Source organism: Chaetodon trifascialis, chromosome 17, assembly GCF_039877785.1.
Source record: "Chaetodon trifascialis isolate fChaTrf1 chromosome 17, fChaTrf1.hap1, whole genome shotgun sequence".
Lineage (NCBI taxonomy): Eukaryota > Metazoa > Chordata > Actinopteri > Chaetodontiformes > Chaetodontidae > Chaetodon > Chaetodon trifascialis.
In genome coordinates this window covers 6,677,080-6,695,894 of record NC_092072.1, presented here as the reverse complement: position 1 = coordinate 6,695,894, position 18,815 = coordinate 6,677,080, and the positions used below count along the sequence as shown (strand labels likewise).

At 42.3% G+C, this 18,815-nt stretch overlaps 1 protein-coding gene across 1 annotated transcript in view; it reads right to left on the bottom strand.

Moving 5' to 3' along the window:
• angpt1 (angiopoietin 1) overlaps nucleotides 1-18,815 on the bottom strand; it is a 54,792-nt gene that overhangs the window by 21,828 nt on the left and 14,149 nt on the right. Inside the window, exons 2-6 of the mRNA XM_070985433.1 lie at nucleotides 10,297-10,452; nucleotides 9,526-9,647; nucleotides 8,255-8,487; nucleotides 1,969-2,096; nucleotides 60-161 (exon numbers count right to left, since the gene is read on the bottom strand). Of these exons, the coding sequence (XP_070841534.1) occupies nucleotides 60-161; nucleotides 1,969-2,096; nucleotides 8,255-8,487; nucleotides 9,526-9,647; nucleotides 10,297-10,452 (741 nt within the window). The remainder of the gene's footprint in view (nucleotides 1-59; nucleotides 162-1,968; nucleotides 2,097-8,254; nucleotides 8,488-9,525; nucleotides 9,648-10,296; nucleotides 10,453-18,815) is intronic.

Below are 18,815 nucleotides of genomic sequence, written 5' to 3'. Positions count from 1 at the left end.
ACGGATGAGCGTCTGCATGCTGGGCAAGTGTCTGTGTGCACGCCTTTGTCTTGTCTCACCATCTTGTACTCCTTCCACGTTTTCTGGAAGTCCATGCTGCCGTCCTCTCTGCGCTGGATGACCGTCCATCCTCCGCCGGCTGTTTCCATGTTGCAATACACCTACACAATTGAAGAGAGAGCAAGGGAGGGTGGGAAAACACATGTATGAAAGAAATGGAACACTGATAGCACCCATAGGTCTTTTGTACATGTTTCCAGGACTCAGAACACATAATCTAACTAGCAAGCTAGTGATTCCAACATTCAACGTGACTCTCAGCGGCATTAACAAACAATGAAGTTTCACTCTGACAATTATTTGGTTTTAGACACTCCTTTTCCCAGCTTTCGTGATGAATAATCTTTGGGAATGCAAGGTATCTGTGTCCTCCTCAAACTTAATCAGCGGCTCCTTATCCCTCACCAACTCCCGGGAGATGTTCCTCATCAGACAGCCTCGATTCTGCAGGATCAAAGTGGAGGTCCTGGGTGTAATGTGGCCCTTAACCTTGGACCTCAGTGTGTGTAAGCTGATAATGCAAGGCTGTTGCTCTATCTGCAGTGTTGCTCTCTGTTTTGAGGAGGGGACCCCAGGGTGGAGTGGAGAAGGTCTCTCACCTCAGCCAGCCCACGCAGCTGAACACACATGAACACAGCCTGGGTATAATTAGGGAAGTACCCTTGACAGAATCATTTTCCCCCAGACTAGCTCATCATTCATGGTGTATATGCACAAAAAAAGCTACAACTACAAACAGTGCTGATGTTTTATGTTGATCTGAAATTAAATTCAGATACAAATTAATGTTTTCTATTAATATCAGTATAATATACGAATGCACCTGTATATGTTTTTCCCTTTTTTTTAACATATGTGCTTCTGTGCGATGATAGTGCTTTCTACACTGGTATTTTGCAGAGGCTCTAATAACACGTGCCGTTGATGTTGTTACCCTTTTGCATTATCCTACTGTATCTCTGATATGAACACTACCCACACTCCATGTTACTCCATGTTGTGATTCTTATCGTGCGATACCGCAGCTAACACTAGCTAGACCCCTGTCTTCGAACAATGTGGGACGACCACAACGCTGATCAGTGTGTGGGAGCTGCCAATGACTCAGCAGGTGTTCAAATAACTTGAACAAGAAGAAACAGCCAGCGCTACCGATAGCAAGCTAAACGAACTAGCCTCGACTCGGAAATTGAAACCTACTTAGCTAAGCTAGCTAGCTAGCTGGCTAGCTTCCACATAGACAATCAATTCTCCCAGGTGAATGTTGTAAAAGGAGATTCTTTTGAAACGCTCACAGTTCATAACTAAAGCTATGTGCTTGTTGAAAAAGTAGAAAAAACATTTAAATGTTGCACAGAGCTACACAGGTTCGATGCCGTTTTGACGAATATGTTCAATAGCTGCTCCATCCTCTTGAAGAATGGAAAAAATATGCACCAGAGCTGAAGTAATTATAACTTATTCCTGACAAAAAAGTAAGTGATGATTTTAAAAGTACATTTTTACATCATCACTCCCATCTATCAAGAGTATAAGCAGTGTAGAGGTTAAGAACACAGCATACACACACACACACACACACACACACACACACACACACACACACACACACACACACACAATTGTCACCATGCTCATCAGCTCAGTGTCCTGTTTCACATCTGTTTCACACCCTGCTTAACTCAAAGCTGTCATGTGTATTTTCAGCTCTCAATATTCCAGCTCGCACCCACCACTCGCACTCATCAGCCCAGTGGTGCTCAGGGGCTCTTTTAAGCTCTCTCGGAGCAAAACGGAAACATGTGAAAGCCTCTAAACCATCTATTAAAAAGCAGCCTACAGTGTGGAAAAGGCAGACACTTTCACATCACGGCGGACTGCTGGCTGTACGACGCTGTGGTTTCGCACCTTTTTGGTCTCCTGAGGGTTGATCTGGATGGTGTAGACTCCGTTCTTATGGACGCCAGCCTGGTAGAGGTCGGCACAGTCGCGGAACTTCTTCTCTTCATCTGCGACTTTTGTGCTATTCGGCACGACTGCGGGCATGAAAGATATTATGGGTGTCACACTATTTTCGAATAACGTTCCACAAAGACAAATCAAGCCGTCAATCTACTTGCAGCCCTTGAGTGACTGGATATGGCAAACTGTTTTTGGTCTCCACTGCTGAGAATCTGTACCTCAAAATCTCTGGAAATACCCTTTCTTAACAACAACATTAATACCAGTATCATTTATAACCTTTCAGTTTGGAGCAAGGCCATTAGCTTAGCCTGACATAAAGGCTGGAAGTACAGTGAAACAGGTAGCACAGCCCTCTCCAAAGTTCAAAAACACCTCTACCTGCACCTCTAAAACTCACTCAGCACCAGCGGGCTGCACAAACTATATGTAAGTTCAATCATAGCCTAGTTTGAACGTAATATTTAACTTAGCACAGAGTTTACATTATAATGCTCATCTGCACAATAATACAGGTTACTGTGTTGTAGTTGGTAGTTTCACTACTCGATGCCACTGTTTTTTTGTTTTTTTTGTACTTGCTGTATATTAATGGTACAGTTTTTGCTAAATCATAATGCCTTATTCTAGTTAATGTACCTTTTGTTATTGTCTACAACAGCCTTTCTGATCTTCCTGCTGGGGAGAAAGAAAGAAATTCATATTCTATATATGGCTTTAACGCCATCTTTGACATTTATTGCCACGTATGCCAGCTGTCTGTCAGAAACATCAGAGGAGCAAAGTTGGATGCCAGGATGCCAAAGCTCAGGTGTTACTGCTACCATATTGTGTGTTAAAAGAAGGGACTAAATAAACACTTGATACACCAGATACAGACACAAGAATAGCACTGTGGAAAAAAAAGTCCACGCTATTAAAAACTGTTCCCCTTCATGCAGCCTTGTGCATCAGACAAGAATGGAAATAACCAAAAAAAGCCTTAATGGGCCAATTTATTATATTTCAGATCTGAACATCTCAGAGGAGAGAATATAAAAGGAGTCTGAGGCAGAAGCTGATCGGTGAGGTCTCATTGTGAGTATCTTATAACGGGCAGATAAAATCTGAGGGCGACTAACTTATTAGTGAGCGAGAAGCAGTTCGTCGGCTGGATGATCCCCCACTCTGAGAGAGGCCTCAGACTTTGACTGAGCAGCTGCATCCATTTCCATCTGTAGATAATTATGGCGGCACTATTTTGAAACCAAGCAAGGGGCTGAGGACAAAATACTACAAGCTATAAATTTCAAGTTCCTGTTATAACAAGTGGTTTATATTTACCTTCCATGCCCTTGTTATATAGATGGAAATTCCTTCCGATTTTCCCTTTTTTCCTCTCTCTCCTCTTTCCTCCTCCCTTTCTCTCTGGAATTGTTGAGTCAAAGAAGATGTCAGGGAAAAGTGAAATGTGTCAGCGATCCCTAGCTTTCACTTCCACCCCCCCCCCTCCTGAGCACAGAGCTTCCCAGTGGAGGCAGGCCGTGTGTTTGGGCGTATTATCTGAGCATTTTGACAAAGTATTGAGTATCAGCGACAAGAATCTCCTGCTGTGACAGGTTGACAGAGCGAGCCCTCGCGCTCCAGACTCTAATACAACAAAGAGCGGCCCTGTCAGGCGGTAATTTACCCCAAGCCGGCAGACAGCGGGGCACATTTTAGAGGCCGTGGAGATCTTTGTCAGAGGGGAACTTTCTGGTATTCGATCTGTAACCGTGTGGACAATTATTTCACAATCACCTTTGAGATCTCCCTCGGTGGACGAAGACTGTCCTCTGAGGGACTTGATGCTCCAGTGTAGGAGCGGCTCCCTTGAACAGCTTGCTGCCCAGCTCTGAAAATATTATTTATGTCGCAATATTTATTTACAGAAAAATATTTTGTGGTTCAGTGGGGACTCGTATTCAGCTGGGGGTTCATGTGAAAAGATCAGCAGAGCTTGGGTGTTTGCATAAATCAGTGCCCTTGCCAAATGAGCCCGAATACTAGAGCTAAAGAGAGTGAGTAATGGAGCTAAATGGACTGCCATAGACATCACAGCTCCCATGTGACTATAATCAGTCTTTAAATACCATTAAGACTTTAAGTGATTCCATGCAAAATCCAATGAATTTCTCTGGTGTATTCATATATGAAGGATGCACAGCACTATAAAATAATACCAGTGCATTCCCACAGTACGTTGGTGATTTGTAGTCCTTGCTTAACATGTGAAGAGGATTATGGTTGCTGTGTAAAAAATTCCGGGTAATGAGTCCCAAGATTCATAAGATTCAAGTAATATATATTTAATAATCCCACTTCCTTTAATATACTGCTGAATAAAGAACAGACATTTGAATTATACATCTCGCAGGGATCACATGCCCTGTGGATGATATGTATTTTACCAACATACTGTACCAAGGAATATAGATGTGAATATATCTGTAAAATTCTCACTGTCAATGCATTTTAATTGGACTGCACAGAGTAGCTGCTCCTTGCAACGTCTGCATGATTAAAGTTTTATGGTTATTTTTCGGAAACTCAAATGCAGGCTGAGGAAAAATCCAGGATAAATACTGAAGAAGCCAACACTGAGTTGAAACATTTGAGATGGGGTGCACTTCCTGGATTGGTGAAAAACATTGCCAGTGGTCATGACCCAGAGACCAAATATGCTTCTTTTAAAAAATAATAATAATAATAAAAAAAAAAGAAGAAGAAGAAGAGATTTCGACTCTTGCTGTCGTACTGCTCTACAGACAGTACTGTAGCTCTGCAGGCTTCACGGATTGATTTGGACCTAAAAGGCCAGGTGAATGCAATTAATCAATTTATCAACTCTAACTGGAATTTGAATCTACTGCCTCATTAAATACATCAAAAACTTAATTTAGCAGACGCGTGCAAATGCCACGTATGAAAGTCACCCGGGTGACTCACAATAACGGCACACCTTGCAGGGTCTTTGCACCTATGGTGTCAACTCATTCAGCTGCTCAGCGGAGCATGAAAATAATCACGTGCAGCACTTAAAAATTCGGTCTGCATGGTGAATAATGAAGTGAATACTGTCGTGTTGGGGCGTCACAACCTGCAAATGCCATTTTTTGAGGCTTTTAATGGAACTTTAAAGTAATTCCCCCTCTTCTAGTCTGAGTAAGCAGCTGTAAAAATGATGAATGTCACTCATTTTGTGGGATAATAGAACACCGTTAAACAAAATCATATCTGGCAGCCAGAATTTTTGACAGAGCGTTCCAAATCTGAGGTCAATTACTGTTAATAACGGCTTGTGGCTCATTGCACCCTAATGAGGTTTGGGTAATGATTACAACCTAAACAAGTGCTTCACTGCAGCATCTGGCCACATCAAAAATACCTCGGTGGAAGCCTTAATTTTAGGAGAAGCCAAAGAAGGACAAATGGGAAAGCATATGAAAATGAAGATTCAGTCTTAAAACTTAAAGTCTTAAAGTATTTGTCATCTTCCCCAACGCAGAGTCAAAGCCGAATTGAGTCCATGCTTTAAAGGAAATGCTCAGTTTTCAAAACAGCGCCTAATGCCAGCAGACGCCACTCCATGGCATGAAATGCTAACCCTCTCCTCAAATGAAAACAGTAATCCGTTTCTCAAACAAACAAAAGCCCTCCACTAAACATGGAAAAAAGAGAGAGCTCTGCTGTTTCTGGGTTTTAAACGCCGCTGAAAAACGGGGCAGCGCTTCAGATGATGGGTGAGATCTACCTACTCCTTCACCTCCTTTGGACGGGGCTTCCCTTAGGAGCTATTACAGATTGACTTATTTGGGCTGGGGTGAAGAAAGGGGTGACCTCTGACCCACACGCCTGCCCCAACCTTCAACACCACCGTGGAAGAGGAAAGGACCAACCACAGAGCAGCAGCGGCCACGTTCCATTTCTATCGCCTCTCATTAAGGCAGCCACCAATCACGGACAGGGGGACGGGCTGCGGTACCCTGCTTTACTGACCCCACTGACACTGAAAATAGCAGACTTGGTGGAAAAATAACGGCTAGAAAAGTATAATATGCAGAGAATTTAATCAAGCTTGGCAGATTACAAAGGCGGTGAAACAGAGAGCCAAAAGTGTTGCATAAGGACACATATTGAATGTAAAGATGATACATAATGGCCAGTCAGGCCAAAACGGTCTCAAAAGACCTCTGGTAATTAAATGTAACATACACAAATCCAGACTAAACAGATGGAGAGAGAGCAGGGGCCGGCCTGACCTTCGTTGCATGGAACATTAAAATTACAGAAGGGAGCAGCATGATAAATACAAAGCATGTGTTAATCATGTGCAGTAGTTATCCGCTCAGGAGTCCAACATCCCTTCATGCCCTTGTTGTTTCCTGTCAGATGGGAAACTTCAAGGAAGCACCGTGGGGTCTGCAGGCGTCTCTGCAGGAAACCCACGAATGTAAATGAGGTTGCAACCAATTCCCCCGACGCGGACATTCATGTCAAATCTCCTGTGACCAATGGGATTTAAGGCCAATGTTAGGATCAAGTGGGATTGGTGTTTAAACGGCTGAGAGAGGGGTAAATGAGTTCAGAGTGTGACCAGCAAGAAAGGTTGCGCTGCTGTCGGGTCAAGCGTAGGGCCAAAAGGGAAATCCCTGATCTCGTATTAACAGAAGGCGGAGACTCTGAGGAATAAAATAAGCCTATTACTTCATAGCCAGAGTCATGTTCGACGGTCCAGTGAAGCCGTGTGCACAGACTTCTTAAAGTTATAGCATGAAATGTAAAAAAAGGAAAGAAAAAAGAGCAGTACCTCGCTGGTTTATGAGAGGCACCAACAGGAGCGCACCGGGTTACAATAAGAACCATGTTTCCTTCTTCATGCTGCTCTCACTGGTGCAGAATTTAATAGCCAGTGCATCCCTGTGTCTCTCAGTATGGGGTAAGGTTTAGACAACTAGTGTCACCATAATATCTCGAGGATTGTAAAATCAAAAGCGTTGTAGCTGTAACATCTGACCAGAGGAAGTAAGCAATCCAAAACAAGTTGAGTGCTGCCTCACGGTTCAAGCATCACAAAGCCAATCCACAAACTTTCTTTTGCACATTGTGGTTTGGCTCAGGGTCGCTAGGCATTTTCTCGTGTTAGGGTCATCTCTAGTGGGGGGCGGACGTAATTTGGATCAGTCTATAACCAGCTGAAAGATGACTGACAAGAGTTCTCCTCCACTGAAACATAAACATAAACCTTTCGTCGCCTGGTTGGACCAAGCCAGCGCATGGTGGATGTTCTTGATTTTGCTTCAGGGTTTCAAAGTGAATCAAGACTAAATGTCTCCAGCCATGCCAGCAGCTCTGTGAGGCTGAACTTCAACATAGAAGTGCACCGAGCGCCGGCTGGCTAACATGCTAATGATAGCGAGTGAAAGGTTTACCTTCCTCACCTTAGTTCCATGTGTTAGCGTGCTAACTTCTGAACACAAAGCAGAGCTGAGGCTGAGGGGATTTGGTCACAGTATTGGACAAATTAAAACTTGATGATGGCACAGGGGATCAGGAACATTAATAAAATTCATCCTGAGGGGCACATGAATGTCTTTCATTTCATGGCAGTCCATCTAATAGTTAAAACATTTCACTTAAAACTCCAAAGTAAATCTCAGGGTGGCGTTAGAGAAGAAAATCAAGGGATTACCAACATCAGGAGGGTTCATCCTCTGGGGGACATGACTATCTATACAGAATATCATGGCAATCGATCCAATAGACACATAGACCAGTGGACACTGCCAACCCTAAAGCCGTGCCGCTAGCATAGCCAAATTGCACCTAAGCTCAACCTACATCTAAGTCCCTGCAGTTGGTAAATCATGCTCTATGTCCTGATTTTCCATGATTTCTTGGCACATTGTTCAGTTTCAAAACACAGCCTTGCTTGTTGTTGTCATCCAAACCATTCCTGGTATTTCGCTGATTGGTCCAGCTTTGAGCTGCTGGGCTCAGTCAGTTCTCAGTGGCTCTGCGAGTGATTACCCTTGGTTAAACATTTGCTTACACGTCTAATAGTTTATGACTTTCTTCTTCTTCATCCTCAGCACCACACAACAGGCAGAATGTGCTCTTTCATGATGGCTATTGGGTAAAACCATATTTATACTTTGAATTGTTGAAAAAGGTCCAAACTCAATATGTAAGACTTTGATTCTTATGAGCTTACCTCCATCTTTGGAGCAGAGGTTGAGCAGGTTATGGACGGTGTCCATCATCTCCTGCTGCTGTCTCTGCAGGGCCGTGCTGTTTCCTGTGGCCCGGCTCAGCTGGGCTTCAAGCTCCCTGATGACCCCGCTCTGGCTCCCCACCAGAGCCTGGAGACTTCCCTTCTCCTGCTTCAGCGTCTCCAGCTCTTCACGGTGACGCATCTCCATTTCTAACATCTTCTGCTCCAGGAGGCTGACGGGAAGTCGGGATGTGTGTCGTTTACAGTTTTATACAGCAATCATAAATAGCCCATGAAATCTAAATTAATGAAATTCCTCCACTCTGGACATATTAACTTCCTGCTGTTCTTTGTGATGGATACTGTGAATAATTACAGTCTAAATGTAGTGATGTGCTCCCTTCACAACAATTTCCCAGAGAGCAATATGGGAACACAAACACAAGAAGTTCCCATAAGACAGAAATACAAATAATGATGTGTGTAGGTTTGGTTGCTATGTGTTCCTCGCACAACATATGCTTCATCATGCACATTGCAGACTCATCTGAGGTAAATGACCAAGCCCCTAATGAAAGATGATACAAGCTTCAAATTCATAAGCTAATCATATTTCCCTCTATTACAGATTCAGTAAAGGAAAAAGAAAAGATGATACATAGAAGATGGAACAATGTCAGAAATTGCTGAAGCTTGGGGAAATTGCCCTCAGAAACCTACGTCGATAAGCCTCAACAGTAATTTAAAAGTCAGAATCACCAGAGACCTCACTTTAAAGTGATTGCATGGAGTCTCTGTGGACACTGCAACAAGAGATGTGGACCAAACCCTTTTGAACACTACATCATCTGAAACAATCCCAGCAGACCAATCACTGTAAAGAACAAGATTTGAAGACATGAAAACGTATCCAAAAGCCACATTTTAATTGCCTGATTTTGCAACAAATGCTCAGTGGTCCAGCGTGGAAAGCGTAGCCTCATGCATTTGAGACTGATTTACTGAACATCACAGAAAATATGAGCTTCTTATTATGCTGTTGTGTACACAACTGACTATTGCTTTGGAAAAATGGTCATTGAGAGCTGGTAGCGAGCTTGTGATGTTTACGTAATCCTGCAGAAACATCGGTATTTAGAATGGAGGCCGTTTTTTTTTTGCACAAGATCATCTTTACTTCCTTCAGTGTATCTTTGTCCAATCTGCCGCAGTATGGATGCTATCCAGTGTGTTTTGTTTTGTTTTGTTTGCTTGACATCTTGTCTGTTTACCTGTTCTTGTCATGCAGCTTGCTGATCTCATTTGTCTGTACCATTAACTCTTTCTCCAACTTGTTAGTGGAAAGAGAATTTTCCAGCAGCTGGATCTCAAGCCTGGACGTCTGATTCAGAACCTGCCATGATAAGAAACACACAGAGGAGGAAAAGTAATATCGAGGCTATTATGGCTCTTTACATACTGTGTTAGCTACAGTAATACAGGCTAATATCGTGTACACGTGCACCAAACCGTGACGAGAAACCAAAAACGTCAGGCTGTATTTAGGGCTTTCTAGACACTGGAGGAAAAACACACGGCACATTCGAGGCACATATAAACCGTCAACTTTGTTTTCATTTTGTCAAGTGTTCACCCAACACATGGTAACACTTAGGAGATATTCATCTGTGCTATGATTATCTTTTTTTTTTAACTTTGCAAACAGTTATCTTTTTAGTACTTTAGCAAAAATTACCAACCGCTAACTTCACAACTTTCCATCACCTCCTCCTCAAACTCCTCCACATAAACAGTAAAAGGAAGCCGAGCCAAGTAACTCAAAGAAGGGATAGGCATTTATATAGCGCCAGTGTTGCCTTTGGCCAGTCCTCTGTAACCTTTTTGGGGCAGCTGAATGCAGAATAGCTGGGTTAATGGAGCATAGGATGGATCCTCTCAGTGCTGGCGTGCATGAGAAAGACGTAAAGAGAGAAGCGAGTGGGACACTCAACTGTTTATTGTGTTTGAGAGCATTAGTGTGAGTGTGTTTTCAGAGGCCATACCTGTGTCTCGACGTCCGTTAGCTTGCGTGTCTGTTCGGCCGTCTGAGAAAGAAGGTTGGTGCCCATTTCCAACATGGCCGCTGTGTGGTTGTGGACGGCGCTCTGCTGCAGTTGAGCCATCTCTGTCTTCATGTTCTCTTTGATGTAGTTCTCGATCTGCATCAGAAAATGTTGCAGGAAAACGGATCAGACTCATGAAGGACAGGGCAGCTTCAAAGGTGCAGAGTTCACAGATAGCTGACACTGACTGACTGTCATTTCCACATCAGCATACTGCATGTTTCCGCTCATATTTTGATCACAGACATGCAGATCACAGCACGCTGTACTTGTAGGTCTGCCCCATTCATGACCTGGTGTTGGATTCCACTGATTTTCAACTCTGCCTGTGATCACAGTGTGGTGAAATGCTAAAAATCAGAAGATGTTTTATAACCGGCATTATGCAGATTTAATCTCTAAGAAAATACATGAGCTGGATACGCTGATGTAATATTATCTGACAAGCAATGATTTGTCCCCACGGTGAAGGCCGGTTTAAAGGATACCATATAATGTACCTTCATCAAGATATAAGATTCTTTAAGTAGTTTTTTTCAATCAGCATTTCTTCCTTCTTATGTACAACTGACGACATGCACAAACAATCATTCGAGGGGAACTCAAGTGAAGAATTGGTTTAGCCAATACAGGCGCAGCCAGATGTTGGCGGTTAGCTTGGGTTGGAAGAGGCAGAGATGAACAGATATTCACTGAAGCCTGTCGAGAAAGAACTCTTTCATCCTTATCGCCAAACGCAAACGACGATGACAAGAGGTTCATGTTGGATAAGACCCCTCTTATGGATAAACTATATCGAGCATCTGTGTATTGTGCTTTGAATCTTTAATTTATTTTCCTCATGATGTTAATTTATTTTCACTTTTTACTCAGTGAGCTAACCCCACTAAGTCTTACTTACTTTCCTGTACTTTGTTTCTTATTTGTCCAATGATTTACACTGTTTTATATTAAATTATTATTATTCTTGTTATTATTAGATACAGAGGGCTTGTCTGTGTGTGATTAGAGACATGCTTTTGCTTTCCAAACAAATCTGACTTGATTGGATTTTAAGTGTCCACTTGTTCATCTGGTTGCTCTCAGTCCGAACACACACTGAGATGATTCAATAATCGGCCAGTGGGGAGATTCTCATCCACTTGATCTCTGAAAGATGTTCATAGTTTTGCTTTGGCTAATCAATGGTCTGTAACAGGCTTATTTCAGGGACGCATCGGCCAAGACAAATCAGTGTCAACACTGAACGCTGCACAACATCACATGTGTTGGTGTCCTTAGCAACGGTTCCCTGCTGCTCTGCGGCTGTGGGCTGAATTAAACTGCTCACACTCAGACAGAGCAGACTGGGGAGGAAACTGCTTTGTCCTGAGTTACAAGACTCTTCCAGAGAAAGCAGATGGTGACAGCACGTCTCAATTTTTCTTTCCATCTCCCAGTAGACACACATTGTTGCCATAAATCACTAGGCATTAAGACTAACACCAAGTCCTGAGGCCCGGTGCTTTGCCCCCACTGGCAGTCCAGTCAAAGGGGCCTTAACACCTTTTATGAGACTCATATATGGAGGGCCACAAGCCTGAGCAGACACAACAAGTGTGCAATCAAACAAATATCAGAAAAAGTAATTCCCACTTGGATCTTCTCATAAGAAAAAGCAGAAAGGAAGGATGGATGAAATATAACATTTCAATCAGTCCCAGGCTGATAGATAATGAAACTGTCAGAACAGAGATGGATATCTTCGCTCTTCAACAGAAACAGCCACTTTCTCGGCCATTTGCGAAGGTCTGCCAAGTCGAATTAGCTGTTCAGTGTAATATCCTTTCTTGGCAACAATATTAAAGTGAAATGTAACATTTTTTCGGGCCGGATTTCAGGCATAATACAGCTTCCCCTAACTGTGAACTACATAAGGCTGATATAAGTGTCACTTTCCACATAACCTCCAATGGTCTGGCCCGAGGAATTGGAAAGAAAACAGTGAGTTTGGAATCCACAAAGCTAAAGTAATGATGGATTACTCTGCCTGATAATGAACCTTAGTATGTGACTGTGTTTGGAAACGGTTATCAGTCGATCTAGAAATGTAAAATCTCGTAACTCTGTGGATGGCGTAGCTTGTTTTTACGTCCTCTTAGGCTGAAAGCTTCACTGTGTCCACATTTTGAGGACAGTGATAGGCTGTGCACAGCGTAAGTCACCTTGAGAGTAAAAGTATTGAGGGGACAGATGGCTGACGGAAACTTAAGCCCAGCGATCACTTCATGGTTTGTCTCTTAGGGAATGTGGCTGACTCATGGCTGGATCCAGTGGGGGTCATAAATGGAAAGTACCAAGGAGAAACAAGATTACACAAACACGCCCAATCATGTAAAATCACCACTCGGGAAGCCGTAAAATAGGCCTACGTGGGTGTTGGGTTATTTAGATGGTTTCTAACCTTGACTCCAGTTAAATGCTGTGCTTTTCCAGTCAGCGACTACCAATCGTAGCTGTTGTCAGCAGTGAAAGCCAATTCTTTCTGTCATTGCCAGAGCTGAGATGCAAATGGGTGTCAGTTGGGATGGTGAAATAAATATGAGCGCATAACGAGGATACAAAGGTTGTGGTGCTTTATTTTCTACGAAGACGTGACGTTCTTGTGCCAATGACTGATTTCTTCCTTTGTAATAATCCATTTTTAGTCGGCCTCAAACTGGATCCAATTCATTTCCATTCATGGTGCTGTTTTTCTGCATTTTCATCAAGAGATAGAGTCAAAACACCAATGAAATGACAGAACCAAGATGTTATTTCGTCCGATACTCATAAATTCATCTCTCAAACCGGAATTTGATGAGAAATTGTTTCTAATCATCAGTAACTTTGACTTTAAAGCTTCATGGTTTGGTGAGCTTCTCCAACCATGACTCCAAAAAGGTTGTGACGCTGTGTAAAACAAATGAAATCCTTTACCAACAAGCTGTGTTAAAGTTGTACATGGAGCCCACCAACTCAGGGTTACTAAACAAAAAAACAAAATAAAACAGGTGTAACCATCTGAGTATGAGGGCTGATGTAATGCCAAACATCTAGTGTAACAATAGCAAAAGCGGAGAAGAGTCATAAAGTCAGTAGTGTCCGTTACTCAGCAATATTTACCAGAAGTTTGCTAATATTAGCCACCACAAGCCACTGGTCATACCAGACCAAATAAGGCTGTAACTGCAAACCCCCTGAGAGTATTGAGGAGATGAATGGTGTGTTTCATTGCTTCTAAATTCAACTTTTAATTTGTTAAAAAATTAGTAATTTCTTCTTTCAAAAGTTGCTGTCTCACCTTTAAAACGTTAGTTTTAAAATTGTCAGTTACTCCCTGTGTGCCAACACTTGACACTTTAAAGAGACAGGAAATTGAATGAAACTCTGCTTTCATCAAAATAAAAATAAAATGTCTTTTTTCATCTACATTCCAAAAGGTGCAATAATACCAGGCTGCTTTTAGAAACGACTAAATCTAGCCTCTGGTTTCACAAAATCACTGTTTGCTAAGTGAGAGTCACATAAACACAAGTTTATGTTTCCCCAAGTGCTATTTTACACCAAGGCATAAAGGTTTAAGGTGGTGTGTTTGGCACAGTCTGGCTTCATGAGTTCACGAGGACTGCCTGTGACTTTACTAATGATGCTGCCATTAGTACCTTAACTGCACCCTCACAGTGCAGCGGACTGCATGTGCAGACTGGTCTGTTTAGACAGTTTATGAGGTACAGTTGGCTGTTAATCACTAAACAAGCCGCTTTAGGCTGCATGGAATATAAATGACAAGCTGTAGAACATAAAGCAGGATGCAGATTTTAAGACCAAAGGGACTGTTCATCATACAGAGGGACAAGTGTTTAGGTTACTGAACGAACTGCTCTGCGTGTGCGCATTTTAATGGAAAGCATTGCAGGCAAAAAGCCACAAAACCCATCAGTTAAGATCCCCAACACACATATTCTGTACATAATCACGGCAGAGCTGCTAAATTGCCATCGCTCGAGAGCCAAGAACGGGATAATCCCTCAAGATGATACTCCCTGCTATCATTGTTACAGATTACAGCAAATGTTTACCACTTCACTGACATTTCCCATTTAGCCATTCCAAAAGGGGGTCTTGATCTTTTTCTAAACAGCAGCAGTGGTGGTGCTGAGAGTCGCTGTGAGAGTCAGAAAACTGTGGGCCTGGACTGTATAAAACACTTACCGCTGGAGCTCTGTCACATCTCTGCTTATCTCTGGCTGTGTGTGTGTGTGTGTGTGTGTGTGTGTGTGTGTGTGTGTGTGGGGAGCTGATGGTGATGGTGTTACCGGGGCGGTCTGGCTTCTGGGATGCATCCCTTACGCTCAGGCCTGGATGCATTTCAGACCACTTTGATGGAAGAGATCATGGGGGCTGTTACCCACTGCCGCCCACTCCTAAAATCAGCACCTCCTGGTGTATAACAAGCCACCTTGGGACCAACGCCAGCAAATACACTCACGCCTTCTTATCGCCCACCAACAGTGAAAGGTGAGTCTGACACCCCTCTTTTTAACCTGGGCCTATATTTCACTCTAGTGGGGCTTTAGGAGGTGTTACCTTGACTCACTGCCCTGTCACTCTCCAGCATTGTGTAATACAGATACGTGCAACCTCCGTATTTTAGAAAGCTATCTTACCCAGTCACTGTTTGTTTTACATCCACCTTGAAACACTTTCAAGGCTCTCTGTCTTAAACTATGTCAAGATTAGGTGAGTAACAACTCTCTTCTTTGACCTCTTTGACCTTTGCCCCGGTGGCAAACATCCAGGCATTTACTCAATTGCTGCCACGTTTTTTTTTTTTCCTCTCATTGAATGCCAATAGAGAGAGAGAGAGAGAGAGAGAGAGAGAGAGAGAGAGAGAGAGAGAGAGAGAGAGAGAGAGAGAGAGAGAGAGAGTGGTCAACAGTCAAAAAACACAGACATCCTGCATGTCTTAGTGGACAAAATAGCTGCTTAGACTTGACATTGAAATGTGGATTTGATCAATTGACTGCTTGCTAAACACCTCTCCCAAACAGCAATTTTCCAATCATAGCTTGGGTGTCGTAACGAGGCCCTGCACACATACACACACATGCTGGGAAATGTTGGATTTCTCAGCATGTTGTGTACGTGGGACAGTATCTCGGCACTAAATGGACCTGAAGGATGGTGCCTTTGTTAGCATTTCCAAAACCAAAAAAACAAGAGAGCAGACAAAGAATGGATTAAACAGTGTGTATCTGACCTAGCGTATGCTGCAAACAGTGCGCAGCTAACCAGCTCACTACTTACAATAAATGAGCGTTACTTCCTAAGCTAAGGTGCACGTCATTAACTTCGTAACACTATTTTGTGGGGTTACAGGTTACGTTAAAAAAAAACAAAAAAAAACAACTGTTCACAACTAACATTGACTGTGTAGTATTTCCGCACTGTGTGGAAACCCGTCCAACATGCTATCAGAGTTTAAGCTAATGTTAGCAGCTCTGCTCTTTGTTCTGTTTGCTTACACGCCGGCATTTTCTACGATAATGTGTGAAACATGTGAAAATAGAAATAAGTATGTAAGCAAAGCAGGGAAACGAGTCTGATCTTACATTTTACCCAACCAGGATTAACTCGCTCTACAATGCAAAACCAGCTATGTCTATGCCTTCTATGGGTGTCATCAGTTAGCGAGGATGTTGACTTTTTGCCTCAGACATGCAGCTGTAGTGCTGAGCATGAAATCATGTATCTGGCTATAATGTACATATTTGAAACCTTTTTTTTTCTTGCTTTACCAGCTAGAAACAATTAATAGAAAGGCAGTCTTTTCAGTTAACCTGTGGAGCTAACGTTAGTTTAATTAGCAAATTAGCTCATGAGCTAATAGCTATGAGCTAATTTTCTTTTCATTTGGTAAAATCAATGTTTGATATGTATGTCTGAAAATCAAGGACTCATTGCTTCAAAAATAAAAAAAAATGTCATTATTGTAGAACTGTCCCGCCGATAAATAGCATCAGTAAGTGATGAGGAGTGAAACAGTCAAATATCATCATGTAGTGTACAAAGGGGATCTGCAGTGAGGTGGGTGGTCCAGGCCACGCCACATCTCTGCTGCTCTGACTGAACAGTGCTGAACCCAGGAAAGACTGACTGCCATCTGAAAAACAAACCAGCTACTGCCAGCACACACTGCCCGAAGACTCTTTTTCCTCTTCTTCTGCATTTTTCTCTCTCCTTTTTCCCCCTTTGTCTTTCTGTCAAATGCCATTGTGTTGATGTCAATTGCGTTTCGTTTGCGCATTTCCAAAGACATAATGAGCGCTGTGTACACAACCTGAAAACAAACCAAACGTTCCTCTGTATAAATCACTGGGTAAATCATATGCTGGAGGTGCCCAAAATCCTTTGGCAGGTTCAGACGCACACCATTTTCCACCCTTCAAAGGTTTTCTGTCACAATGGTTTGTCAACAGCACAGACAATAGGGTTAAAGAATGTGAGAATATTTAGCCAATAGTCAAGTTTTCAAGGTTGGTTGATTTGCTGGTTGGCTCTAAGGGAAAACAAATCAGAGCTTCTAATTTAAGGGCCAGTGTTTTCAGCCAAATTGATTTTCCATATTCATTTTGTACAATGTGCGACCTGTAAGGCCCTGGACATCATTATTCAGCGTTAAGAATTTAAATAAACCACAAACTGTTAAAACAGAGTATGTTAAATTTTTCAAATGACCGATGAGCTTCGCAAATGGCTGATTTACTTTAAGTTACAACATTCAGAAACCACAATGAAATAACAAGGCCTGGTTTCGAGAGAATCGGAGCGAAATGTGAAGAATGTTGTGATAAATCGTGATTCTCAAACACAAATTGGCAGAAACGTGGCTCCGGTTGAGTCAAATTTGAGATTTAAAAGTTTAGTAGGATGAGGTCAAATATCTAAAAATATAAAAGCCCTGAGAAATGAAGGGAGACTGGACGTCCTGTTTCTGTTTTTAGTTTCTTTTGGGAAAATAAATCACTATTTCAGAACATTAATATGGCAATCTGCTTTTACTCTTATTATCATCACTTTTTCCCTCAGACAAACTTCAGCTCTGTTTTATATGAAGATTAACCTAACATCACTAGCAGAAGTCACGCTACATGAACGTAGCTTGTAGCTTGAGAGGTTTATTTAAATCAAGACCTCTGACAGTGTTGTGTCTACAGGGCGTACCGTCAGTGATTGACTACAAGGCTCCGACCAAGATGAATCAGAGAAAGTCCTCTGAACGTCTGTGATATGCAAGATGAAAGCCAGTTCATCTCCAATGTCAAACGAGGGATACAAATTAAGTTTTGACGTGGTGTTATGAAAAGGATGAACTTTCTCTTAGCAGAAAAAAGGAGGACAAAATGTCTGGCCTGAACTTGAGTTCCCCAGCTCTCTGGAGCGGGTGTGAGCACATCCAACAGAAACGTTTGCCTTCCTTATATTGACATTGGTACGGAGGTGCGGACACTTGCTTGTTTTTATGATTTAATTCATTCCGGAAATGAATTTTCAGAGTCGGACTACACTGGGATCAGAATGCAGGAGCAGCACATACAGTATAACTCCAGCCACTGCATGTTTGTCGAGGGTTCTTTAAAGAAACGCATGAAAGTGACAAAAATGCCTTGAGAAGGCAAAGAAGCATGAGTATATATTATCCAGGGTGTGAGTCCAACCTCCCTGCGTCCAACTGTCCCCAGTAAAATCAAGGTCAGAATCAGTGCTGCTAGCAGGCTTCTTATTTTTAGACTTCATAAGCTGTCAACACATTTAGCTAAACTACAAAATGAAACTGTTGGCTGTTATCTGCTGAACACGGTGCTACTCTCAGTCAATCTGTACAAAGAGGTTTTTTCAGGGAGTGCAATGCCACTCTGAATTGTTCGGATATTTTACAGCCCTATAGGCTGCAGCTAGATAGCATCATGCCTCAGAAATGGAATATATTCAGAAGTATATTTTCATTGGTGCATAAGAAATGTGCTTTCATTGCCTCAGAAGGAGCTCTTTTTTCTACAGTAGCCCAGAATGGACAAGCCAAACACTTGCTTTACAGCATTTTTTGTGCAACCTTACTGCTAGATGGCACTAAATCCTTCATATTGAACCTTTCAAAGTTTAACCCCCTTGATTCGGCATTCAGAGCTGAGCAGCAGAGCTGTGAGTGAAACTACTGTGAGCCAGCATAGCGTTAGCTCAGTGGCTAAAGATGAGACTGAGAGCTGTCAGCAGGATCAGGTTAGATATCTGACTTCAGTTTTAGTTTTCAGTTTTAGATTTGTGCTTACTTGCCATCAAAATTCTCATTTCTTTAGTCCAAAAGACAATTCAGTTCTACAATATGTCTGACATACAGTAATCTGTCTAATATTAATTCACACATTAGCTTTCATCAT